The sequence below is a fragment of the Anguilla anguilla genome, chromosome 9, assembly GCF_013347855.1.
Source record: "Anguilla anguilla isolate fAngAng1 chromosome 9, fAngAng1.pri, whole genome shotgun sequence".
In the NCBI taxonomy this organism is placed as follows: domain Eukaryota; kingdom Metazoa; phylum Chordata; class Actinopteri; order Anguilliformes; family Anguillidae; genus Anguilla; species Anguilla anguilla.
Window position 1 is genome coordinate 32,641,819 of NC_049209.1, and position 27,804 is coordinate 32,669,622.

Consider the following 27,804-nt stretch of genomic DNA (forward strand, 5'->3'; position numbering starts at 1 on the left):
AAAAAACTGGCCAGAGGGGACTTTGAGGTCACTGGAACTGCAAATGTTGCCCTTTTAACAAAACTCAGAACAGCTAGCTAACAAGTTTTCCCCTGAACCTGGTATAAATCAAGTCCAAAATCAATGGACTTGCAGCTTCTGTGGTACTTAAGTAAAAACAGGAAATATTTGCTGAAGGAGAATACTCCAGGCTGTAACTGACACTCTGGGATATGACTGACACTCGGGACTATAACTGCTACTCTGGGCTATAACTGACATTCTGGGCTATAACTGACATATGAGGCTGTAACTGCTACTCTGGGCTATAACTGACACTCTGGACTGTAACTGACAGTGGTCTGTGACTGCTACGGGATGTAACTGCTACAGTCTGTGACAGCTACTGTGGGCTGTAACTGCTACAGTGGACTGTGACTGTTATTCTGGACTATGACTGATATTGTGGGCTATAACTACAACTCTGGACTGTGACGGCTACTGTGGGCTGTAACTGCTACAGTGGACTGTGACTGTTATTCTGGACTATGACTGATATTGTGGGCTATAACTACAACTCTGGACTGTGACGGCTACTCCAGGCTGTAACTGCTACTATGAGTTGTGACTGCTACTGTGGGTTGTGTTGTACTCAGCCTGACTTTAGAAAAAAATTAAGTCAATAAATGGTAGTTATTGAATTACTGAGCTCACGTAGTATATTCATAACCAGCTTATAGATATTATGCCCAAATGGATACATAATTTCCTGCAACAGTACCAGGCAATGTTTAACTAATTTATTATTATTATTATTATTATTATTATTATTATTATTATTATTATCATCATTATGTTAACGTAGCAGGAAAGTTGGCTAAATAAAATCACTGAAGCAAACGTGGGCATGCATTAAAAAGCAAGAGAAAGCTTCAAGTCGTCTGTAATTTCTCTATGAGTATTTGATAGCCATATTACAAAGCGGTTTTCATATATTACTTATATAACTATGTGTGCTGCTGACAGTTCTCTGGCTCCTGGTTTGAAAACATTACCTCACTTCAAAAACTGCATTTTAGCAGAAAGCACATATCACCAAGGAAACTATGGGCCGTGTTATAAGACTGAAGTGGTGTTTGCAGGTGTAGGGTCCGGCACGGACATGCCAGGGGGGGTGGGAGGGTGTGCATCAGGTTTAAAAGGCTCCTCTGTGTGTGCACACCCGTGTCTGGGGCTCTAAATCTCCCACTTCCTGAGGAAGGCACAGTCCAAAACCAGTAACGCGTGCTGACACGAGGCATGCGGGATCGGTCTCCGGCGTCAGAGAAGCCCACACCGAGTTAAGTCTGGAAACGTCTAGTTTGAACCCCGACACACTGCTCTTTTTCACTCGATTTTATTGTAAACAGAGTTCATTTTTGATCGCGTCTGGTCCACAAGATTTGAAATCTTTCTGTAACGGTTTGCGAAAACTATATTTATAAACATCTCTGGGTTACGTCAGTGGATCTATAGAGCAGATACTCCCGTGTTCCTCCATGTTTTTGCCTTTCTCTTGATGTCTTTCCCACAACACGCAGAAATCTCAAGCATTTCCTCTGGAACAGGACCTCTCGCTCGGTTCTACTTTCTCCGCGTCTTCTAACAGCGTGATTTAATGACCCTCTCATTCGTGTGAACTCATGGCCCTGGAAAGCTGAGAAGATATATTTGCGAATAATACTTATGCTTTAAGACCTACTGTGCAGACAAAGCGAGTTCACTCCTTAACGAAAGGCCACCGACAATAATTCAATAATTCAAAAGTACAACCGGACCGCAAGGGGGAGAGAACTATTATATAGTGTTATCCATACCAAGGGTATTTTTGGTGATATGCTGACACGTAAATCATGCTTTGCGTTGTTTAATTTATGTTCAGTAGTATGTACGATTGTAATGTAAGAGAAAAGCAACACGTTTAATGGAATATTGACCATGCCTGTAGTGAAAAAAGCTAATTTACTGAAGTAGTACAGTAGTGTGTGTGTGTGTGTGTGCGCACGCGCGCGCGCAAATGGAAATTATGATGACAAAGGATGGTGGTATACAAATATTTTAACTTCTGAATTTAGCGGTGTCTCCGATCCGAGATTAACAGTGTAATCTCCATCGCTACGGATAAGCAACAAAGGCTCATCTTCTTTTCCCTGTAGTTCACCCTCATACACTCATCTCCCATGACCTCCAGCTATGATTTGTTTGGCAAAAGCTGGCTTAAAGATGGAGGCACCATATGTTTTGTGATGTAGTCATTGTTGTCATCTGAATATTCTAAACCTAATCTGGAATATTACGTTTGTGAATATTGTTTGCTTTTACTTCTTTAATGCAACATTCATAATAGTGTATCCTTCCAAGTTGCCTCCCTCAGAAGTATTCTTAGTATTAGTGTATTGGATTAGTATTACTGTTTCCTTCATTAATTAATCTATCCCATCTATAGTAGTACATAAGAGAAACAAGGCCATTGGAAATGGAGGTCGTGCAGAACTCTGAAATGATGGTATCATTTCCACAGCATGCTTATTTGATTATCTACATTTGCCATTTTTGCATCCTGCAAAATGTTTCTACAATTTAGAAACAGTGCAAACAAACATGTGCTCTCTTCCCAAATGACAATAAAATAATGCTCATAGACCTAGCCTTTGGATTAACCAAAGGAGTTATAGAGGACTGTGTTCCTGATTTCAGGCTAGTGCCAGATGAATGCATGGGTGAATTGTTGTTCCCCCATTGTTTCCGGTAAAAAGTACCTCCCTGATTGGTGCTGTTCTTGAAACATAAAATTAAATGTTTTCCTTGCTACAGTTCCAGTCATCTACAGCACCCCCTTTCCTCTCACAAAACTGTCCAAAGCTGTTCCCTCCTCTCCTATGCAGCCCCCCTTCACTTCCTATTCCTCCCCCCCCCCCACAAGGCAGATGACAACCCCCCAGTTGCCCCCTTGTAAACCCCATACTTAACCGTTGCCTGTCCTAGGGTTCCTGTGCAAATTTAAGGCATGTATTTCCGGCATGTTCCGCGGGGAGGGTGAAGACGGCGTTCTGTATCTCTCTGCCCCATCTGCGTTCTGTGCTCATGACTCACTGGATGTGAACTCAACAATCCCCAGAGCCCAGCTGGAGCCTCTCCGGACCTCCGAAGGTCCGGCGATTTCTGTCCATGTGATTTAAGTCATCAGGCCTCTCATGGACAACAAAATCGGCAAGAGATGGTGAAAAACAAGGGCAACTGACTGAAACATACATGGGAAAACATTCACATAACCATAAAACATACTACATGCAGGGGCATGTGTGCATGTGCACATACATGTGGGTGCATGCACATACATGCACATGCAAGCAGGCATGTAGATACCCACATTCATTCACGCACAAACACACACATGCTGCACTCATATATATTTATATATTTATTATTGATAAGAATTGACTGGATACAACAATAATTATTTGTCTGTGATGTGGTGTCGTTTTTGCAATGCCCCAGAATCCAACGTTTTTGCTTAACAGGCTTTCTTAACAAAAATGTTTTGATTAAATAAATAAATATATAAACAAACAAACATATAAATACATAAATACATACAATAAGTGTTGTATTGCTGAGGGTGGGGATGATGTATTTTTGTATTTCAGTTTCATTTGACCAATATGTATTAATTATGACAAAAAAACTGTTTTTTGACACATTAGTTTTTCCTCCATTTGGGTAAAGTTAGCTGATCCTAATTGCTCTGTATTGAGCCTATCCATGTATAGTGTCATAAATGAAGCACATCCCAGGCTAGTTTTCAAAATGAGAAGTGGGCTCATTAATAACTGCCTGCAAAGAACGATTATGTATCCATCAGGATTTTAGGCGCACTTGCCAAAGTGAGTTCTGAGAGCCCCCCGTCCCCGCCAAATCATCACTAATAAAACAGAAAGCCCTTGCTCAGCTGCTGGCGAACCTAATGAATTTTTGTAGCCATCCCCTCACATCCTGAGAGCGAGAGAGAGAGAGAGAGAGAGAGAGAGAGAGAAGAGAGCCAGGGCTAAAAACAGTCCAGTGCGGAGCAGAGGAGAGGTGGAGAAGAGTGGAGGGGAACTCCTTTTTTCTGTTTTGCGTGAATCCAAGCTCCACTTCCACTTTTTCTGAAGCCAGAACAGCACTCTTTTCAGTCTTTTCCTGACACCCTCTTAGTGCAATGGTGTGATTTGCATTTTTCTACTTAGGAAAAAAGAAAAGAGTGTGAAGCAGGCTTAGCACATTGCCGGAAAAAATAACACTTTTTCTTTGTCTTCTCCTTTTCTGCTAGAGCTGGGCACTGCTGTGGAGCTTGCCTAAACGTTTTTGCAGGAATCCCCTAACACCGCCCCCTACCCCCTCCTAGCAACCCCAAACTTTTCCATTTTCTTGTTTTCCTTACTCTGGAAAATACGGACAAAGCTTAGCGTGCTGTCTTTCATGTGGCTGTCTGCTTTTTGTTTTTCTTTTTTTACAAAAAGCTTTAGTTAATGTGCCAGACTGCACCACTCCAGAAACATTGTCCAATAAAAAGGGAAGTTATAAAAAGACTAATCAGAAATAGACATTGTTGGGATTTTTTTTCTTATTCTTTTTCTTTTTTGGAGTTGGTGAGTAACCACTGCACAAGTTCTACATTTTTTTGTTTTTTTGTTTTTTGGAGAATTTGGAGCTTTATCCTGGAGATGCACATCAGTTTTCATTCATCTGAATAAACACATCAGGGGGCACCTCTCCTGTTGATTTCTGGGACAGGAAGAGATCGAGCCCTCGCTGCGGCAGGTCTGAGGTTCTTCTGTACAAAATACTCCTGCTGCACCCAGAACATCACACTGCATGTAAGCCTGGAACGCAATACATATCTGGCAGAGAAGCACTTCGGACCATGAAATAAGAGAAAACAAACAAGGTACAGGACGAAAAACAAGTAGAAAGACAGTACTTTGAAGGTAAGAGAAACATTTTGTTGTTGTTTTCTTTCTGCTTTCTCAGTGAAATGGCTACCCCCACCACAGAGACGGTTCAGTTGGCTATACTATCAGAGACTGTAAGTTCTTTATTCGTAGTTACTGTGGCTTCGTTGAGAGTACACACACCAGTGTGTTTTCAGTTTGGCTACCTCTCTCACCTGAGGCATTCCCAGCAGCCTCTGCTGAGCTAACAGTGACTACTTAGTAAATATATGTTAGCATCTCCAAGTACCATACACATGGAACCAGAAGATGTATTTGTATGTGTATTTAATAAATGTACTAATCACAGCTTTATCGACATGATTACTATGCAGAGGATATCTACTAGACAGAGAAAGAGAGAGAGAGCAACCTTAGCCTAGTAACTCTGAAAGTGTATTGCCATTTGCTGGAGGAGGATTGTGAATTAAATATTGGAGAGAAGATTCTTATGACCTGTTTGACATGACCTGTAGATGTTACTCTCCACTGCAAAAGACTGCAATCGGTTCACATCACTGAGTTCTTGACAGCGCTCGACAGCTCCAACCATTTTGGGGATCATGAAGCCTCACTCCCGCATTACTAAAAACAACTGATTAGTACATCTGGGTAAAGAGCTTGAAGGACCAGTTGTGCGATCATCTAGCTCGGTCTGGTTTTTGTGCCGTTGCTCAGTGTGGGGTTGAAATGAATTGACCAATCACATTCTTAGGCTTCTGAAGCTGCTTGGCAATTCTGACACAGGTGCAGAATGTGGCCATCACAGCTGTCATGGTATAAACTATACTGTGTACTGTAAAGGTGTATACTGAGCTCCTGACCATCCTGGTTAAAGAAGGGTTAAAGGAAATCATATAAATTTATCTTTGATGGCAGACTTTGGAATTTTGACCCGTGTCACACAATAAGAGCACAATTTCCAGGAGGGGCTGTACATCTATTGTTGAGTAAGAATCTAGGAAGGAAAAATTATCATACTCTGCATATTCTGCTTGTCGTGGGTTTTCCAGTTCTTTCCCTCCACTAGTAGCTAGCTGTCCATCTTTAGGAGTAGAGCTGGCAAACCCATTAAATACATAAACCATGTTTGAAAGATAATCGAGGCCCACATTCTTATAAGCGTACTTATGAAAGAAGGAAGAGGCCCATGAACCAGCCGGGGAGATCCTGCCACTGATTATTATGAGTACCCCCCTCACAGTGAAGAAGCATGCCTGTGTCAATACAGGCAAGGGTGTGTGTGTGTGTGCGTGTGTGCGTGTGTGTGTGTGGTGTGTGTGTGTGTATAACTATAGATGTAAAAAATGGAAACAAAGTAGACTTCTTTTATGGTCTTCTCTGAAAAAAAGTCTGAAATTGCTTATTTCGCCAAAATGATGCAGTGTGCATAAGATCCCACCCCAATCCTCAGTTCTAATGAACAATATGCGCATGGTGGCATCATAACAAGTCACAAGCAGAAACTTGGTGATTCATAAACATTTCCCCTGATGAGGTGCACCTTACTCATGAAGTGCTGAAAATAGAGACAATGAAAAAAAGCCATTGTTGTCCTTGTCAAATGATGAATGCAAACAACATACCTAGCAGTGGCACATGCCTTTTTTAAAATTCTTGCCATTTTGGGATGCACTATAAACCAAGAACTGTGAGAGAACGACCTGGAGAGCTGGAGAGAACAAATTATGTTATTGGATGAGCAGATGATCGTTTTTGAGGCCTCATATCAGGAGTGTCATACTAAATCCCAAAGGGGGTCTGCAGGTTTTTGTGGTTTCCTTTCACTCAGCTTCCAGTTAAGGCCTTGAGAACAAGGTTTGTGGATTCCTTTGCCACTGACTTAAACGAACCACCTGTGCCAAGAACACCCCAAACACCAGCAGACACTGTGGCCCTCCAGGACTGGAGTTTGACACCTGTGCCTTATATGATTCAGAAGTTCAGGCATTCTCCTGCTGAACTCTATTTGTGTCTTGCACTGTGAGCTTTTCTGAGGCGTTTTTGTGGTAAAGAATTTGTGGTTTGTCATGTGACAATATACTCAGTAACATCAACGTTGCACCATGCCCCGCAAAGAATGCGCCCAGCACTCTGCAGAAAGGCGCTTACCCCAAATAACTGCCGCAAGTATCCAGCGGACAGTATATCAAATGTATGCTAATGTAGCTAAGCTGGATAAGGCCGACTGCCAAGCAAATGGAGAGAGATTTCTGGGTTTATTCCTGAGGCGATGTGTGTTTGAATGCGCCTCAGTATTCGCTCCCCAGTCGAATCCCGGGCCCTTTAATGGTGCGCGTTGTGTACCATTCCAGTCCTCTGAGCTCTTCTGTTTCCCCAGAGCTGCCTACACAAACAGCCAGCGCTGCGAGTAGCGTCGGCCCGCGCGCACACAGACCAACCCCACAGGCGTTTCGCTTTATCAAGCGGCCGCCTTTTCCCAGGCAGAACGCTGGCCTCGGAGCTGCGACATCGGGACAGGACACAGTCCGCTTGTACGCCGGACTCGATTGGGATCCAGGGCAATGCTCTCGGAATGGTTTTTTTTGTTTTGGTTGTGGTGTTTTGGAGGGTCTAATGACCTTTATAACAATGTGTTGTTATTTGAATTGTTTTAGCTTTCCTTCTTCTTCTTCTTCTTCTTCTTCTGGGTTTGAAGGCAAGCTTAGAAAAGGGGGTTACATCCAGGGCCTGAGACTTAATTGTTTTCAGATGGTTCTTTTTCATTTGTGTTTGTGTGGGCATGTGTGTGTGTGTGCACATTTGTGCATGCATGTGCACGTGCATGTGTGTGCGCGCACATTCGTGCATGCGTGTGTGTGTGTGGGGGAGTATGTGTTGTGTGTGTGTGCATGTGTGTGGGTGTGTGCATTGCACGTGTGTCTGTGTGTGTGTATGTGTGCAAGTTTGTGGGTGTGTGTGGGCATGAGTGCATGGTTTGTGGGTGTACTGTATGTGTGTGTGTATGTGTGAATGTGTGTGTGTGTGAGTTTGTGTGAGTGTCCGCTGTCTGTCACTGAGCCTTAAGGAGAGGATATTCTCAGAGGAATTTTTGGAACAGGGCCATTATTTTGTTAACCAGATGGGAACAGTTTAGGGGCCCAGTTACTGTCTGTCTGGCTAAGTCCTACATCTTTCTGACTTACACACTGGTCATTTTCAACACTTTCTGTTCACATCAACTGGATTTAGCCTTCTCATCATCTGGCTAAAAGAAAACATTGTTTTTGCATTGACGCTGTTAATGTGAGTCAACATGCTGAATGCATTTACTCTGGATTCAATCAAGCCCACATTGTAAATGGATTTCATTATGAACACCTATTTATTTTCTGCATTTATCTTGCTGACTCACCAACATGGGATTGTATGAGGAAAATTGTGTGTAATGTGCTTCCATAAATGTCCTCATGTAAACAAACACATAATGCAGAACTTCTGTTTGAGTCATTTCCTGTTTGTTCATTAGCTTTTTGCTTTTCTTACTCATCGTCTAATAATCTTCTTCTTTTCTTCTTTGCTTTTAAGTTTTCTGGCCTTCAGGCCTGGAAAATCCAGGCCAGTCCTCATTGGAGTATATCTACTTCAAGTAAAACCAGCAACCAAACAATCACAACAGCTGTTCATTGCTCACAGTACCCAATGGCAGGACACATAAGGACAGGTTCTGGTATTACAGAGGATTGTAGTGTCCCAGCATGCATTGTGCTAGTCTAATTCTGTAATTTCTTTCAATTAGTTTATTCATAATTTACAAATGTTGTTATGTGGAAAGATTTATTTGGTTAACCTTGTTGATTTTTGCAATTATACATCACTATGTAGTCCATTGTGTGTTCTGTTTCTTTTATGAAATGACAACATTGAATGTGTGTCATTTGTATAAAGGAGACACCACCATTTGCTTTCATGTTTCAAGTTTATTGGTTGATGAGATCTGTGTCTTATATCTGTATTTATAAATAGAACCCAGTTTCCTAAAAAAGAATAAATAAATAAAATATCAGAGTAATAATTGATATAAAAATGATACCAAGTTGCAAGTAAACTTTCACCAGTATATTTCACTGGAACTACACGAGTCCAATCCCTAAACAGCACAACTCATGTTTTCCAACATTCACTCAATCCTGTGCATTTTAAATACGGATACAGTAAAGTGTATGTTTTGTGTATGTGAGTAATTTGGCTTTTTCTGCATTTTCTTTTTGTTGAGTTTATCTATAAACAGTGGAGGCCAGAAACACACATGTGCCCATACATAGTGGAAACCACTCATGCACACAATGTTCAGGGATGGTTTTAGAACAGAGGAGAGAGTTCTGTGACTCAGTCTTGGAGGCATTCCAACATATGTTTTCTTTTTATTTTGGCCCCAGGTTAATCTTTGCTGTGGCATGTTTTTTTATGCTGTGCTGAAAAAAGATGCAATGGTTGTGCTTCCATTAGTACTAGCAGTTAACTTGTGAAATTTTGGAAATACAAAGTGTGGCAAGCTCAACACTAACACGTGTTTAACCTGTTAACAAGCTGATGTGCTCAATGCATTGTAGATATAAAAATACACTTTTAAAAAACAAAAAGGTAAAAAAATGTGAACATAATTTGTTCATTTAAAAAAAAGAATAAAAAAAGAACATTCTACAATTCACTGTGAAGCAGTCATAAGAAAAAGGACCCATAGGGCTATGACGGCTGATAATGCTAGGCCTGAAGCCCACGGGGTGTGACCAGGATAGCCTGAATGACAACATCCTGGCATTCTATGTCCAACCATGCCCTTTCCCTGGGTTTCTGGCTGGGGAAAGACTGTGCGAAGCAGAGCTCGATCCGATTTAACACCTCGTGTGCAGCTCTGCTCTGGTGCTGTGACGCTGTGTGGTCCAGCCCCCGTTGTGTGTGTCGCACTGTCGGATGTGTAATGTCTGCAGTGCTCCTCCTTCCTTCACACACCCACACAGGAGAAGAACGGCTGTGCCCCTGGGTCTGATAAACGTGATAACGGCCCTGTTTCTGCCATGGGAACTGAGTACCAGAGAGCGCACTGTAGGGAATGGGAGAGGTTCATTCTGTCTAACTGCTATGATGCTTTGACAAATGAATGTAGAAACATATAAATGTTTATTACCACTAGTCATGAACAAAAATGAATAAAACTATATAAAAATAAGAATATAATACTAGCTATATATATTTTTCTTTTTTCTTTTTTAGTTCTGTTTTTGATGACTCAGACTCTAGTGCCACATAATTTTTTTTTTTTTTTTTTTTTTTGTCAGAGGTGGAAAGTGCAGGGGTCAGAAAGTAAAAGTCCTGCCATGTGTTTCTTCCACCCATGAACTCGGCCAGCTGATTTCACTAATTAGCTCTAACTTCTGGCTGAGGAATTGGGCAAATTAGAAGATCCAGGGGATTGGATCAAAACACTGGGGAGCACTTTTACTTTCTAAACCTGGATTTTCCACTTCTGTTTTTAATTCACTCAGACTGTTGGTAGTTTTTTTTAATGTCTATTTTGCAAACGCTTTAAAAAATGTCGCCTGGTTCTATAAAAAAATGGCCATTTATTGCTCCAGCAGCTAAAATTATATTACTGGCAAAAAAGCCACAGGTACCCTGGACAGCACACACAATGTACATTCTGTAGCATATAATTATTTTTTATGGCTGTAAGTTTCCTAGGGAAAATCACAAAATGAGCGCTGCTGGTTGGCTCATTCTGTTAAATGACTGTTCCAGTGTATGAATGAGGAATGCAATCCAGACAGTGTCAGTGCTTACTGTGCCCAGTAGCCCTGCAGAATGCTGCACAATTTGTGCTAGCATTGCCCAGGGAATGAGCTTTGCAGCCCGCCAGGTAGACAGCGTGTCATCATGCGCTAGCACTCCCTGCTGGTGTGAAAAGAAGCAGCGGCAACATCACATTCTTCAGAGGAGAGCACAAGCTTGTCTGTGCACTCCCAAATTGATAACGGACATTGTAATGAACATCGCAATGTGATTGGCCATTCCAAATTGGGAAAGAAAAAAAAGCATGAAAAGTGGGATGAGAACCTAAAACCTTTGTGACGCAAACTCAGTTCCCAAACTTAATATACACACTGCAGTTGAGGCCTGGCTTCACTGTTGGTCTTCAATAACGCATGAATTTTATTTGAGGACAGCCAGACTCGGAGTGCTCTGGCTGCGGGCATCCAGAGACAGGAAGCTCTCCTGAAATTGAAACCACCTGTTTTGATGGCAGGACAGGGCGGCCAGCGTGTCTGTCCATTATGGATCCCAGCCCGGCACATTCAGTCTCCACCGGTAGTCAGCTCTGGGGAAAAAAAGAGAGCTCTTTTGCGGGCGACCAGTTTCAGAAGGAATATCCTGCTGTCTTGGCTTGACTGTGATGACTGCCCTATTTTACGTGCCTAAAAAGACTCAGCCTGAAATTTAATGACGGTTTCTTCTCAAGCTCTTTCCCTCATTCTCAGTCTGTTGGGTCAGAGAGTAGACCTTGCAGGGGTTGGCTGTGCTTTTTCACGCAGAGGACGCTGTTAAAGTATCGGTTTCACGGCCGTGCCCCAGCGTGACATTAGCAGCTATTAACGCTGATCCTGCATCCTGTGCAACGTGGCGGAGCTCCTGGAAACCCGCGACCTTGTGGCCTCTGTAACTTACTTTAGTACTGTTTCCCCTACCGGGGGAAGATGCGCTGATTCACTCTGAATCAGCGACGTCTCTAAACTGAAGGCTCAGGGGTCCCCGATAAGCCAGAAGAAAATGGTTTGGGTCCCAAGAGTAGAGGCTGCTGCTATTCTAGTTCCTGGACTGATCTGAGTAGTCCCTGCTGGTCCACCTACGCACTGCCGAAGGAATACCACAGCTGTGGTATGTGCGCCCCTCCGAGGGACTCATGGATTTAATCACAATCAAACGAGAAATAAACAAAAGCTTTTTGTTTCTTTCATCGCAAACAGTTTAGAAATAAACTCAAATAATCGCCGACCTGTTTTTGTGATTGAAAAAAAGCACTTGAATTGTGAGTGAAAGTTAAGGACAAATTTTGATTGAATCCAGGTGAGTGACTATGCCCCACCTTGCAGGCCATTCAATACTGTCAGCGTGCGCTCAAGAGGAGTTCCTTTACTGACTTGGCCTCTCTTGACCCCTCCCAGAATGCCTCCTTTATTTATTTATTTTTTTACTAAGCAAGAGGCATGACCCAGTGTTGGAGGAATCAGGGAGACAAAGCTGGCCTGGCAGGGTTTATAAGCAGAGCTCATATGACAGCTATAAAAGACTCGTATGAATTATTATCCACACTTCCTTCTTTTAAACTGTTTTCGTTCCTCGCGCAGCACTGGAAGTGGATTTGGTTGGATGGTTGGATGTTTCCCCTGTTTGGCTGGGCAGCCTTTTCGAGAGGGATGAAAATAATAAGAGCTGCCTGCAAATTTAGCTGAGCTGACCTTACACAGAGCCAGGAAGAGAGGCAGAGAGCACCATATGGTCAGTGTCCTGCGTTACACTGAGATCCCTAGACTGGGAAGATTCTACAACAAAACAGACCTGGATATGCCAGGTCTGTGACACACTTTCCTGAGATAAACAGGGTTCTTTTTTCTTTCTTTTTTTCAGCGCTCACAGCAGATTCCATTTCCTTTACTCCCTTTTTTTTCTGGGTTCTTTTTATCCCTCCTTTCCCTTCTTTCCAGCTGTGGCTACAGAAACTGTCCTTAATGGGTTCCAGACCCTAGATGTCCTCTTTGGCATCTCCCGCACCTTCCTATTGCAGTGTTCCATTATTACTAGCTGCAGAGTTCCACCCGTTCCAGACTCAAGAAACATCTAGAACACTGAACAGAACACTACTTCAAGATGGAATATTACTCCTATATGTGGTGTTTCATCCTTTGTAACTGTCACTTTTCATTGCTTTTAGCAGGAGCATTCAATTACAAATACAACTTTCCTTCTCTTCTTTTAAGATGCAATAATTTAATCCAGTACTCTGGAATGCTTAGCCACCTCTACTGTGGATACCAAAGGAAAGTGTTGAGTGAAGTGTTTTGACTCCACATACAAAAGTTCTGTGTTCAGTGAAATCTTATTACTGCATTTAAATTTTATCCATGTGTCTATGGCAGTCAAAGAGAAAATAAATGAAAAGCTAAACTACACTCACCATTTAGCCAGCACTGTGTCAAGCTTGGTCTTCAACATCCCAAAGGCTTCCTTTTTATCTTGATTATCTGGCGAGCTATACCAGGTGCCACATTTTACACAAAAATATGAATGTTTTATTCATAATTGTGATTTGTTCCCGAATCTATACATGACAAAAAATAACAAAAAAAAACAGACAAAACTTTGAGCGTAGAGCTCCTCAAAACTTAAGGCATTTGGGAAAGCAAGTCCAGGATAGTGTATTTGCCTTGTTTGTATAGGCTTTGTGTTCAGATGAGCATGCATATTCTTGACATACGAACTCCTTTCTATGGGCAATGTCAACATCATAATTTTGTTACATTTTACACAAGAGAAAGTGTTCCTTTATGTTTCCCCACATTGCATCATTTTCTCAAATTGCATTTTGTGGTTTGGCTTCGTTGCCGGCGAGCAAGAAAGAAATGCATTGTGGGACACTCTTCTTTCAGCAAGCCGAAGAAGTGGTTGCCAGGGTAAATGTTGTGCCATTTGTTTCAGCTTGAACAGCTCATATCTAAATACGGAATATTTGCACTGCAAGAAGGCCAAAGAGAGCAAAAATCGAGTTTGAGGTGCTCAGAGTGGCGAAGGATGCTTCACTCAATGTCCCAGGTGGAGGAGAAGCATGGCAGCATTGTCAGATTCCACCCCTGCTTTACAGCCGCCAGGCTGCACACTTCACAAGCCCTTTAACACTTCGAAAATCAGACCGTGTGCTGGAAATACAGCAGCATAAATAAAATAAGAATTTGTGCAGCGGGAAAAGACCCTTGAAGGTCAACGTGGGATTCACAATTCCTGTACATGCAGAGCATTTAATGTTGCAAAGAGAAGCCCTTCAATATGACTACTAGTGGCCTCACTGGGATTTGTTTCTAGCTTTTAATTTTCTTTTTCTTCTGATTTGGAATGCCCATTCAAAAGCCAGTCACCTCTTAGTGAATTGTAAAACCCTCAGTCAATCTGGCATCTAACTTCTTCTTCACTCTGCAGTGTAACAGCACAGTAATTGCTCCCGGGGACAGCACTACCTAAGCAGCTGGTTTCAGGCCCCTGATTGGCCAGAGTTTCGCATAATAATGATGCTGATTGGCATGCAGAAAAAAACCTCTCCCTCTCTGAACAAGACTACAGCTAATTATGCACTGCACTTGGCTCTGGCATACTGCTTTGACTCCAGACCACCAGGAACATTGCTGAATTGAGAATATGTGCTTTAGTTGGATTTGTCACCCCCGCAGCCCAGTTTTCTATGCTTGCTGAAAAGCTATCCTTCTCCCCCTCCCAAAATAGTCCATTCAGTGTCTGAAAGACTGTAGGAGAGGTAGATTTGTTCTGGAGAGAGTTTAATGGGAACTATTGAAACCGGCTGAAATGTGTCCCGCGTTTCACTGAAACATGTAACACAAGCCTTGTGTTGAACACTCTCTGACTCTCCGGGTCATTTTAAACCCTTGCACGCATCGCAACGGTATGCGAAAAGAAAATATTTCCCGGTGTCAGCTTTAAATGTACCTTGAACTAATTTCCACCTAAACCCTGCACATTATGTCATGGAAATTTTCAACTCTTTCCGGACAGGAAAAATAGCCAACCATGTTGGGGAAAATTAAAGTCCCTGATTCACAAGGTGGACCTTCGGGCCCCCACTGTATACCACTTTGTGATGGGGGCTCCTGTCCACGTTGCATTGTATTCATTTTTTTTACACTTTTGCCAGTGATGATTTTTCTATTATCACTATAAACAGTTGAATACTTAGTGAAGCAGCTCAAATTAAGAACTTATTTTGCAAGAGTGTAGCAGCGCTTTCTCAACTGGCATTCAAACCCACAACTATCAGGTGCACCCAAGTCAATCTGAAGCTTGCTCGTTGGGGGTTCTGGCCTGGATCTCTATAAGGCTGGTTCTTCACTGGCTCGCAAAAACAGCCAAACACTCTTTGAATGCAGTATTATGTTTACTGTGTGTCCTTTTTTGCATTCCATTAGTAGAGGAGATATTGCAACATAATTGAGATATGACATCACTGTAACAGGCACAGAGATGTACTCCTTCCATGTCTGTGACTAATCAAATGTTTTTCTATTTTTATTTTTCAGAATAATACCCTGGTGTATCTTTACAATGAAAAAAGACAGGAAAAATTGGATTCATTTGGCGGCTTTACTAACTGGTAAGGAAATCCATGCAAATATAAGATGAGAGTCTTCACAAGAGGCCTTCAAGAGGACAGTAACTAGGGTGTAATAATAAACAGTGATGCCCAGTTGATGCCAGGAATGTATTTATACAGAAATAAATAATTCAGCCACATAAGAACAATAAGAAAGTATTATGATGTGAGCAGGCCACCCAGCCCTTCAAGGTTTGTTATTTACCCTAGTCTGGAGAGCATTCAGAACTATGTCAGACCTGGCTTTAAACAATTCCAGGGTCCAATCTCACAAAGAATCCTAGTTTACCATTAGTATAAGCTGTTAATAATAACAGTATGTATTTTTAATACTGAGTATCTAAGTGTCCTTAATAAAATAGTATTAATTCCTAAGCATCCTAGTTAAAATTAAATAAAGAGAACCTTTTGACCTTCTGCATTTCACTTCCCACAATCACAATCCTTTTCTTTTTGAAATAGAAAAATTTAATTGTAATTTAATATATGTATAGTTAAAATATAAAAGTTTATTTGACTTTGGTTTGGAATGAAGATGTGATTAAGCTCTTCCCTTTGGAAGTAGAAAACAAAATGCATGGAAATGTTGCTCATATTAATTCTTACCTTCTTTATTTAAACTGGAGACTGAGGTGAATGTGATGTCCCACAGTATCTCTATTTAAAAAGAGAACTTCCTAGCAAGCCCTAAAAATTACAACAAAAGATGTATAGCTAGAGATTCAGAAATGAAGAATTAACGCTAACTGCTGCCTCCATTTATATTTTAGCGCTTCTTTGGTGCTGGTCAGAAATACAGGGCCTAGAAATCTCCCCCAGTGCCACAGAAGTCGTTCTCACCGCCAACTCCTCCGTCACCATCACATGCTCCGGCTGGAGCGAGGTGAGGTGGAGGAACCGGTCCGAGCTGGACATGAGCTGGGCCCACGCGGCAAACGGGACCACCTCCAGCGTCCTGACCCTGGAGAACGTGACGTGGGAGCACACGGGGACATATGTGTGCGAGGAGCCCGCCTCGGAGGAGGCGGTGGAGGTCTCGGTCTTCGTGCCAGGTGAGACAGACGTGGGCTCCCCCCCCCGCTGAAATGTGTCACTGTTGAGTCAGCTGCTGGCCACAATACAGACCCTCTCTGAGTGCTGACTAGGGGGAGAAACAGCAGAAAACACATGGAGTTCATTCCGTTCAGCAGTCATGGATCTAATTTCCGATTTGGTTTGCTTTGAGGAAAGAGCTTCGTATGGTTTAATGATTAAAAATGGATCACTGACTTCATCATAGGAGTATGTCAGGAAATGTGTTTAATCTGATGAATTTCTGTCTTAATCAAGCCAAGTTACACAAATGTTATAACCCCAAAATTCAGGAATCAGGAATGAATAAATCTACTTGTTAGCCTTATCACCAATCATACATTTACATCCATGGTACAAAAGATTAGGAGAATGGAGAATAGTGACATCCAATGGTTTTTGTTCCTCAGACAAGGACGTGTGGTTCATTCCGTATGAGCACAAGGTGGTGATGAAAGTAGGCAAGGAGGGCACCATCCCCTGCACCGTGACCGACCCCCGAATAAACGTCACGCTCTACGAGAGAGCCAGTGACACGCCCCTGGAGGGCACCTACCACCCCGGCAAAGGCTTCACCGCCGCCCTTAAGGATAGCACCTACACCTGCCGTGGAGTTCTGAACGGAGAGACGCGGGAATCTCAAGCCTTTCACGTCTACAGCCTTGTGGGTAAGCCGGCCTTCTGGCGTTACTTTTATTACATTTAATATATACCATAATTACTATTATTAGTATAATATAAATAAATAATAATACATTGTGTCTGGCGAGTGGGCTTAACCAAGACAGTCACATGAGCAAATTTAGCTTTCATTATACAAATAAAAAAGAGTTTAGAACACAATGAAACTACAGCACATGCTTTCAGGTGGCGCTGTGGCTTAGATGGTTAAAGCGCCTGTCTAGTAAACAGGAGATCCTGGGTTCAAATCCCAGCAGTGCCTTTGGTTCTACCTGCCTTACATTTTTCCAGACACCTGACTACTTGGTGGTATCAATGAGTCCGGTGAGCTTGTGAACAGTAAACCAACTGCAGCAATCCATTCTAATGGGTAACTTACTCGAATCACCCAATTGTGACATGTCAAGATATATAAGATAAAAAGGCTATATAACAAGGATGAGATACTAATCAGATCATAAAATAAAAAATAAATAAATTGTCAACTCTGCGGTTAGAAATGTCAGTTGACAAGGAAGTCTCACTCCCTGTGATTGTTGCTCCTTAAATAACATGTCCATGTTTATTTTTCATTCTTCTTGCACTTCAGTTCCAGAAACGATTGATGCCTTCATCAATGTCTCGAAGACTGTAATAAAGCAAGGGGAGCCCCTCGCAGTCAACTGCACTGTCAAGGGGGCAGACATTGTTTTCTTCAATTGGGACTATCCAGGGAAGACGGTGAGACTCTCTTCTTCTAAACAAACACTAACAGTTCTCCTGGGCACACTAACACCCACCCCCCAATCCAATTAAAAAAGAAATGAATTAAAAATGGAGAGTTATGCCAGGAAAGTGGAACATTTACACTGTGAATGAAACATCTCAGGTATATATGCCACATATTAAGGTAGCTGTCACTCTGCTTGCTTATTTTTAAACTCTGTTCTTTGGGGATCCGCCATGACACAATTATTAACTAGAAGGGTGCACTCAGTATAGTGCAGATCTCCACCAGGCATTCCAAACGGAAGCAGTTGTTGGCCCCTAGCGGCCGATTAGGAGTTAGCACTCAATCTATTTCAATGGACAACAATGATGGAAATTAATTCAAATAAAATACTTGTCGTTGACCGATTTGCAAAATATTTGAGATAAATATTCAGGTCCTTGACCTACTATCAGCATGCACAACAAATATTAGGCTGATCGGCCCAGTAGTATGCGAGATTAGCTGCGGATAGAGACATAAACACACACGCACAAACACGCGACCAAACCATACCATCCGCCTGGCGGAGATAACAATCACTCAACACACAAGACTGTTTGAATGAAAAAACTTTATTCGCACAAACACTCTAGTTAGTGGAGTTGTGGAGCAGAGTGGTCAGAGGTAAATTAATGTAAAACACTCATAAGCTCCATCATACAGCCTTGGTGTGCAAACAATGTTTTGATTTGGGTCTTCATCAGGTCTAATATGAGGCAGAAGATGCTGCAATAATTTAATATTTATATTGTTACAGTCCCTGTATTTCAACACCGGTGTATGACACATATCACCAGCAATCAGGTGAAGTGAGTCGAAGGCTATATGGGCATGTGAACATGAGATAAAGTACTTACTAATGGTGGTTTTAATTCTCCATCCCAATGTTCGCTTTCCACTTCACTGAACAAGTGGCAGTACATTTTTTTAATGTTAAGGAAAATTGTAAATATTTCAATTTTGCCTAAACTTTAATCCTTGCTACAAAATAATCAGAGGTGAGAATCTTTGTGGGTTCATATTTTTTAACTTTCCTACTTTTACCATTACATTAGCAAGCTGTTTATATACATGTAAGCAGATGCACACTTTACAGAAAGCTATGTGAATTCCTGGTTTTTCTATGCTACACTTCACCCTCTAAATAAGCAAACAATGAGCCTCATTTATGAAATATGCGTACAATAATATTTGATCATAAAATCTGTATTTGTTCATGGCTGTTTCCTCATGCTGATCACATTAAAAGGATTGCGAATAAAATTTACATATGGTCAAGTGATTGAACAGCGGCTGCTGGAAAGCACAGCTCTTTATAACAGGCAACTTTTCCATCTCTGTTGTGTTGGCACAGGCGAGCAGTCGCCGCACAGACACCATATCTAGTCTTATGCCCTATTCTCGTCTCCGCCGATCTTTAGCGTTTTGATGTATTTGATAAGAGCTGTCCTCAGTGCTTTCCTCCTGAGTAATGTCCCGCACTGGCTCAAATCTAAAAGGCTGAACAGAAGACATTTTCACTGCCGCTCACTGGACAAGAGCAATGGACCGAGACAAGTGCAACCAGCTCTGAGTGCAGCAATTTGATGTCACTACCCAGAGTGCAATGCGACGGCAATAACAATGGCGACCGACGAGTTGAAGGATTACATTTTTGGCTGGACCGCAACAGCGGGGCCAGCCCTACAAACGCGAATGTCTGTGACTGAGTGACTGAGTGATGAAGTTACACCATTGGTCGGCCGAGTTATATAGTTACACCATTGGTCGGCCAGATCACGTGTGTTAGGTCCAGCCATATACTAGGTTTTAACCTGGTCTTGTTTTTTTTTTGTTTTTTTTTAATAACTAAAATCTTCCCTGTGGTTTTAATAACATTTATAAAATTGAAGGTATTTACACCATACTAGAAACCTACAAGTCTGAACAGGCAGGGTTCCCTTTAAGAACAAGAGTAAGAATAATTTAAGAAAGGTTTTGTGAATGAGGCCAAATGTTTTTTTACAGCAAACAATTTGGTAATACTCACCTGCGTGTCTGTCTGAAGTGTTTTTTCTGACACCGAGACCTCTTTCCCGTTCGATCGTACTGATCCGGAGGTGACCCAGCTTTCTCCGTTTCCCACGTTTACCTCACAACAGGCGGGAAAGCAGATCGAGCCGCTGACGGAGTTCCTTCCAGGGAACAGCCTGCGGTCCTGCCTTGTCATCCCCAACGCTACGCTGGGCGACTCGGGCCAGTACGTGTGCCGCGTCCAGGAGTCTCTGCAGGGCCAGTCCGCCACTGACAGCATCTCCGTCACGGTCCTGGGTAGGCCGCCGTCCACAGCTGCTTCTCACGCAAAACACCCGAGAGGAAAACTGACGTTTTTTTTTTTTTACTTTTACAATAAGGGATTTTGTTGGCTGACAAACCATAACTTAATTTACACGTGGGCCTCAATTTAAAAAAAAAATGTCCTTTGACTTTCAAATAAAGGAAAGAGTTGTTTTTTTTTTTAAATGTACCAATACAAACTCTGCCAGCACTACAAATGACAGACTTGCAAAAGAAAAAATCAATATGTAAATGTAAGCTAACTCAAAGTTACGGACACAGGTTAACCATGGCGTATTTTTAAATGAAATGTATTGAGTTGGTAGTATTTTTAAAAATAAAGTTTCAGTAAAAGCTTCAAGATAATTTTTCTAGTTAATGAAAACAAACAAAAGAGACAAACGTTTCAAATGACAATGACAGGTTCTGACTATTATTTTTGTTGCTTTTATGGACTCCTGAAACCGTAAATGATCGCAAAATCACAGAGCAGCTCTTTGCTCTCAGCTGGAAATATGGAGTTAACACGCTCCTTTGTGAATGCTGACTTTATTCCAGATATAACGTGTCTCTAAACTAAACTTCACTCACTCAAAGCGCATAGAAAAACATTGGTTCAGTGCAACTGCAAGCCTTCAGTGTATACGGAATCTGACGGTTAGGAATGTAAACAGGAGGGTCCAGCACAGACTTGGCGGTTATACTGAATGGAAACATTATTACTGTTATTTAACCATAATCCCAGTTATTTAAACTGCAACATGTCCCTGTGAAACTGCCAATAGCTTTAAATATGTTTCAGAGCTGGACTGGACCCTAGAGGGGTTGTGAGTTCAAAGCGTGAATGAAACCCCCCCAAGTAAAATTAAATATAAAATGCTAATGACGTCAGTGCACCTTGGGCCGATGTGGCTAAATGCCGAAGATATCCTGCATTAGTACAGAATGCTAACGTGCTAGTGTCCGAATCCACAGAGTATCAGCAGTTTGAACTCTCTCCCTGCAGAGCGAGGCTTCGTGGAGGTGCGCTCCACCGTTGGCGGGAACGTGTCTGCACGGCTTCACGAAAGCGTGGAGCTCCGGGTGGAGATAGAGGCCTACCCCAGGCCCCGGGTCCTATGGATGAAGGACAATGCCACCCTTGACGGGGACACGGTGTCCGTCGGTGTCACGCAGATGCTGGACACCCGGTATTGCAGCCGGCTCTCGCTATAGGCAACATGGGTAGTCACCTAGGGCACCATCTAGAGGGGCACCAAATGAAAGCACAAAAAATAGGATAAATCCACACATTGCATCCCACCCTCTTCCCCCTAAGTCAATAGTCTCACCTAGGGCAGTAGAATTCCACCACATTCTTTCATTATTCCTTTAAGAAGACAGTGGGTTGGTACTGTGACTTGGCAAGCAAACTCATAAACCAGGTTGTTAAAGTTCCAGTTCTTGATGCGTGAACACTTTATATCCCTGAGAAAGGATTTAATAATAATTCTGTCATTTTGATTTGAAATACAGATACTGTTGAAAACAGTTTGGCCACTGAATTTTGGTAATGGCTAAACTTATCTAAATCACAGGAGGATAGGTACTGCAAACTCAACATGTTGAAAAATCAATGGATAATCTTAGTGCTAAGGCTTTGTGTATACAGTATATTTTGGGGAGACATTTTTAGAGGGTACACCCTAATGCCACGCCCTTGCTCCCGTTCATCAGGTACTACAGCACTTTGATGCTGGTGAGAGTCAAGCGGCAGCAGAGAGGTCTCTACACCGTTCAAGTTTCCAATGATGACGATGTTAAGGAACTGATGATTGATCTGGAGGTCAAAGGTCAGATTAATATGTGCATCCTGTCCTTTTTTCCATAGACATTGACTCCTGTTTCTAGTCAAACAGCATAATAAAATTAAAATAAAGACAAAAAAATCATCTCCCATCTTTTTGTGGATTAGAAAGGATATTAGATATAAACTGATTGGAATTACAGGAATTTATATTGCATGCAAAATGTGTAAGTTAAAAGATGTGTGAGTCACTCCGGATAAGTGCGTCTACAAAATGCCTGTAAAAACAAAAAACAAAAACTGAGTTATCAGAATCAAGCCTCTTTAGTGTTTCTCACCAGCTTTTGCCAACGTGACCTTTCAGAAAACGACCTGCGTTCATGTGGGTGAAAAGTTCATGTTGATTCTGCTCTCGCGACCCAAGCGCAGGCAGCGGGGGCGAACGGTCGCACTGCAGGTGTTAAACCGTCACACTTTTCCGCGCGCCTCACCGAAACTCCTCTCCGCAGTTCCCCCGGTGATCCGCGAGCTGTCCGATCAGCAGCTGGCGGGGAAGAGACATGCGGTGACGTGCGTCGCGGAGGGGGTTCCTGCCCCGGCGATACTGTGGTACAGCTGTGACAACACGCAAAAGTGAGAGAGCGAGAGAGAGAGAGAGAGAGAGAGAGAGAGAGAGAGAGAGAGCTGTGTGTGGTTTGGCACCTCCAGTAGAGGACACTGTTACAGCAAACATTCCAGAAGCTCAAACAGGCCATCTCATAAAATTACACAGACTGGCTTTCAGTTTCTCTGGAAAACACAGCAGGTTTAATAACTCTCTGTGCACACATTAATAAATACCTTCCTTTTTTGTTGCAGTGGATTTTAATATTAAAACCATGAAATAAGAGTAAAAAGTGTTGTTATTTTTGTCTGGAATGCTAGTCATTGTTAAACCATAGTAAGAGGTCCCCTACTTGTACTGACTGATTCATGAAGATTTGTTGAGTCATTAACTGTCCATCTATGCTATTCAAATCAAGAATTCATCACATACTACAATGCTGTTTTTCTTCCTTCCTTTCTTTCGTTAAGCAGATGCAGCAACAAAAGTGCCTTATGGCACCCTCTGGTGGCCACCCCTGAGAACATCAGCATTCTGACGAACATGAGCTACATTGAGTCCCGCGATGTACACCAGGTGCAGAGCGTGGTCACGTTCCAGAGGCTGCAGGGGACCTTTACAGTTCGCTGTGCGGCGAGGAATGAGGCTGGACACAGAGCATGGGACATCAAACTGGTCTCAAACAGTATGTACTCAAAGAGGACGCATGCAGAAAAGACAACAAAAAACTCTTATGGCACTTATACTGCTCTCACAAAGGACTCATTTTTACTTCATACAGCAGGGATCTCAAACTCAAAACTTGGAGGACTGCTGTGTCTGTCTGCTGATTTTTGGTGTGTCCTGCATTTAAGTACTTAAATTAAGTCATTGATTGGCTTGAGTCTGCCCAACTTGTTTCCAGGGCCTACATTGGCTGCTGATTGACAGATAATCACAAAAACCAGCAGAGACTACGGCCCTCCAGGACTGGAGTTTGGCACCCCTGTAATACATTTTTTGACTCATATAGTACTCATACAGGACTCATCATATGGGGCTCATACAGCACTGTTAAAAGTCATAAAGGACTCAAACAGGATTCAAGAGGGATTTGTATGGCACTTACATGAATCTTCTACACAAGACTCGTTCACACAGTTCATAAAAGAGCCTTGTGAGACTGATGTGGGAAATACCATTTTCGAGGCTAAAATTCACGCTAATATCCTCGCCACGTGATGACAGGTGAGCATATTAACTGTCGACCTTGACACTGAAAAATGATGTTTTTTCAAGATAAGGTGATTTTTATAATTAAGGCAGGGTCAAAGGCCATAGGCAACTGATGATATGATTCACACCCTGGGTTCAAAAGAGTTCCCAGAGTCCTTTCCATTGATCAAGCTTTGATCAAGACTGATACAGCAGACAAAAACATAAGACGTATTTGTGACACCTCTCAAATAACTCGTGTTGGACATCCCGCCATTATCGAATTAGCAAATTTGTTGACTTGAGTAGTTAGTGATCTCCCACTCCTGCTAGCTGTTCTATTATTAGCCTATTTGTACAAACTGTACTGGAATCATGATAAGATACTATCGGCCTCCAGACATCATGGCATCACAGACTAAGAAATACAGCTTTTAGAAAATACCAATGACCCGACAGACGGCTTGAGGTTTCAGTCAATAAAAGCACCCATAATGTGCAGTACACCCTCTTTACACTTAAGTGTGGACAGCCTGTAAATTGCCTGACCGCCACAAGTTGTGTACCTCTCACTGTCTCCCAAGATGCCTGTGAGGCTTCTAAAATGGCGGACGTCTTGCTGGTTGACTGGTTGACTGGACTGGTTGACTGGACCTCTCATGGGTGTCTGTGGTTATGGACGTTCTGCCCTCCTCTTCTCTCAGCTCTGTTCTCTCAGGTGGCGGTACTGGCCACGGTCTTATCGCTGGTGGTCCTCGTTGTGATTTTCATCATTATCCTCATTGCAGTGTGGCGGAAGGTGAGCGTGAACTCATGCACCACTGGGCCCTATTATATTATATTATATTATATTATATTATATTATATTATATTATATTATATTATAGTGTTCTGCTTAGAGGATATTTGTTCAACAGGTGGTGCGGGTGACAAATTTGATTATAAAAAAATGTACATTTTAGGAAACTGTCATACAGCACATGCGCTTATCAGCGTCGGCTGAAGTTGAGCCAGAAATCACAACCAGCCTCATTCATGGTAGATGTCAGCGCATTAAAAACATCTCTCATCACTAGCATTAGCTAGTTAAGTTGGTGAAGCTGGGTGGTATTTTTTGCTATCTAGCAGAATAACTAGTGGTGTCTAATTAGGTAGTGAACATTTGTTACAAGCCAAATAGCTAGCAAGTTAACTTTATGACAGTGTCATGCTGGCTGGCTAACATTAGCCACAGATTGATGCTTTGTAAATGAGGTAAATTGCCTAGCTATTTAACTTTCAGTCTGTTTTGTTTTTGCATGCAAGTAGGTGTAGCATCTGTCCAGTTAGCCATTTTACTAAGTAGCTATAATTCTTTATGTAGCCAAAGTTGGCAAGATGTTCCAAAATGATAAGCTGAGATGTGTTAATTTCTGGCTCAACACTGCCTGTCACTGAGAGAACGTCAGCACTTATATGATGGCGTTCTGACAGCACATGGTTGGAACTTTAAGCTTATACTTACTCTTTTAGCATTTCTAATACCCAGTATAGCAGTGGCATTAGTGGAGGCGTCTTCTCTGTTTGCTTCAGAAACCACGCTATGAAGTCCGGTGGAAGGTTATCGAGTCTGTGGGCTCCAGTGGCCACGAGTATGTCTACGTGGACCCCACGCACCTGCCCTATGACTCCGCATGGGAGGTGCCCCGAGACAGCCTCATTCTGGGTCAGGTCACTCTTCTGTACCCCAGGAAATCCGAGGGGAATACAGTTCTGCATTCAATATTGAAAAATCTGATCAATTGAAGTGCGTCAAAATGGTTTGGGGCTCGACTTTAAAACCAGGTCATTGAGCTTTGGAAGTCAATCTGAGGTTGTGATTTTGTTAAATGTATGGGAAATTATGGAAACTTGAATACCCAGCATACAAACAGACACAGTCCTAATTTTTCTTACTGTGGAATTTGATTGTATTATATGTGTAAACTTTTTCTGAGCGGTGTCAATAAACAGGTGAAGCTTTAATGTCACAGTACTGTACCAAGTCTTAAAGTTATATTTGAATTTCATTCACTTTTTATTTTCTTTTTTATTATTCCAGGTCGCACTCTGGGTTCTGGGGCGTTTGGCAGGGTCGTCGAGGCAACGGCGTATGGCCTTAGTCATTCTCAGGCCAGCACCAAAGTGGCAGTGAAAATGCTCAAATGTACGACCCCTACCATTCTGATTATTTGCAGTAAAAAAATTATTTTTTCTTGTCTGTGACTTCATGTATTTTTAACCATTTCATCACATTTCAAGCGTGCGCTCTTTAATCCCTGTACCCCGTGTATCTGTCGCCCATAGCGACGGCGAGCAGAAGTGAAACCCAGGCCCTGATGTCAGAGCTGAAGATTATGAGTCATCTGGGGCCCCATCTCAATGTTGTGAACCTACTGGGAGCCTGCACAAAGCCAGGTAGATAGAGAGAAAGGGGGAAAGAGATAGGGATTACTACAGAATGAGACGGATAAATCATCAGTAGACCACCTGACAGGTAGACTGGTAGACACACAGACTGCACTTGATGACATTACAGCTGCTTTCTTTATCCTTGGCTATAAACTGGTAGATGTAAAGCCATTTCAGACAGATGGGATCATTAATGGTTTATTCAATAAAAAAAAACATACACTTTATTTTCATAGGTTAAGATTTCCTGCACATTGTTACTCAAAAAGTATACTGTGTGTAACCTTAAAGTTTTTTTTCTCTCTTTCTCCTGTTCAAAAAGGCCCAATCTACTTGATTACTGAGTTCTGTCGCTATGGAGACCTGGTAGACTACCTGCATCGGAACAAGCACACCTTCTTGCAGTGCCACGCGGACAAAAGCCGCAGAGACGCGGACATCAGTCCCAGCAACGGCGGCAACTGTGCAACTGAGGGCCATGGACGAAGGCAAGGCCGCCGCCCTGCGCCCGTGTGCCGCGTGGAACCAGTGACTCCAGTGAGTCCTGGCTCCGTCACAGGCCAAAGCAGGGACTCTGGCGTTTGAGGGTTACCCCAGGGAACACTTGAAGCAGTGCCAGAGCAGCTCGTACAGCGATGTTGTGCTGGTAGAAGCTGAACGTTTGAACGGGTTCATTCTCATAGCATCACATGGTGACGCTGCTCTGGAGTTGCTTGAAGTGTTTGTTGAAGATTAATCCCAGTAGCACATCAAGTTCAATTTCAAACAGCCTTTACAGTGACATTATGTTTATAGACTCGGAGGATATGAACAGATGAATTTAGCTGCGTTTTAATATACTGTATATATATTGTGGTGGAGTGCAGTGGTCTCTGGTTGCATGTGCCATAGAACATAGCTTCAAAAAAGAAAAGAAATGAACCTGCATAAACCACTGGAGGCTTAATATCTCTGCTTTGACATGAGCTGATTTGTGGTTATTTGAAGTCTGTTTTTTTTTGCTTTGGACCACAAAACCCCAAATGCCCAATAGCAGCTGTTGTTATGCTATCAGGCCACCTGAAACCTCTTTAAATATCTGAAACATCTTTTGTCGCACACAAAAACTATCAGGGGCAATCAAAACAGACACTAACACTGATTTGTTTTTGTTTGTTTTTTAATCCAAGGAACTATCCCTTTTAAATCCTCATTCCCCCAACACAATCTCTTAGTCCTAAATCTTTCTCTGTAACTTGATTTGCAGATATTGAAATTACAAAATGTGAATCTGAGAAGCCATTCTAGAACATTCCACACATTATCACTTTGTTAAGAAACAATTGACACCAACCTGGCCTTGTACGAGTATAAGTCTGCTTATGCTATGCCATAACCCTTTACTGACCGTTGGAACCCTTTTGTTTGTGTCCACTTTTTATGGATTTGTTCCTCAGTCTCTCCTCAGTCAGTCAGTCAGTCTCAGTCAGTACGTTTACATGCACAGTTGAAATTGATCTATATTAATAGCTTGATTTGGCCAAAGATGAGATTTAATTGGATTATTGTTGTTGTCCCAATATACATGACTCGGAAAGAATCGATTTATTGACCGAGGTGTGTCTGACGAAGGCT

The 27,804-nt window shown here is 42.2% G+C and overlaps 1 protein-coding gene and 1 non-coding gene across 2 annotated transcripts in view; both read left to right on the plus strand.

Annotated features, from left to right (window-relative positions):
* The first annotated feature begins 4,072 nt into the window (after window positions 1-4,072).
* LOC118234934 (platelet-derived growth factor receptor beta-like) overlaps window positions 4,073-27,804 on the plus strand; it is a 39,419-nt gene continuing 15,687 nt past the window's right edge. Inside the window, exons 1-15 of the mRNA XM_035431817.1 lie at window positions 4,073-4,985; window positions 15,284-15,357; window positions 16,128-16,409; window positions 16,839-17,096; window positions 17,699-17,829; window positions 20,002-20,170; window positions 21,183-21,366; window positions 21,893-22,008; window positions 22,472-22,595; window positions 23,040-23,251; window positions 24,465-24,559; window positions 25,333-25,465; window positions 25,841-25,945; window positions 26,086-26,196; window positions 26,513-26,678. Coding sequence (XP_035287708.1) covers window positions 15,309-15,357; window positions 16,128-16,409; window positions 16,839-17,096; window positions 17,699-17,829; window positions 20,002-20,170; window positions 21,183-21,366; window positions 21,893-22,008; window positions 22,472-22,595; window positions 23,040-23,251; window positions 24,465-24,559; window positions 25,333-25,465; window positions 25,841-25,945; window positions 26,086-26,196; window positions 26,513-26,678 — 2,135 coding nt within the window. The 5' untranslated portion in view covers window positions 4,073-4,985; window positions 15,284-15,308. The remainder of the gene's footprint in view (window positions 4,986-15,283; window positions 15,358-16,127; window positions 16,410-16,838; window positions 17,097-17,698; window positions 17,830-20,001; window positions 20,171-21,182; window positions 21,367-21,892; window positions 22,009-22,471; window positions 22,596-23,039; window positions 23,252-24,464; window positions 24,560-25,332; window positions 25,466-25,840; window positions 25,946-26,085; window positions 26,197-26,512; window positions 26,679-27,804) is intronic.
* trnat-agu lies at window positions 17,298-17,371 on the plus strand. The gene has a single exon. It is a non-coding gene; the product is annotated as a tRNA-Thr (tRNA).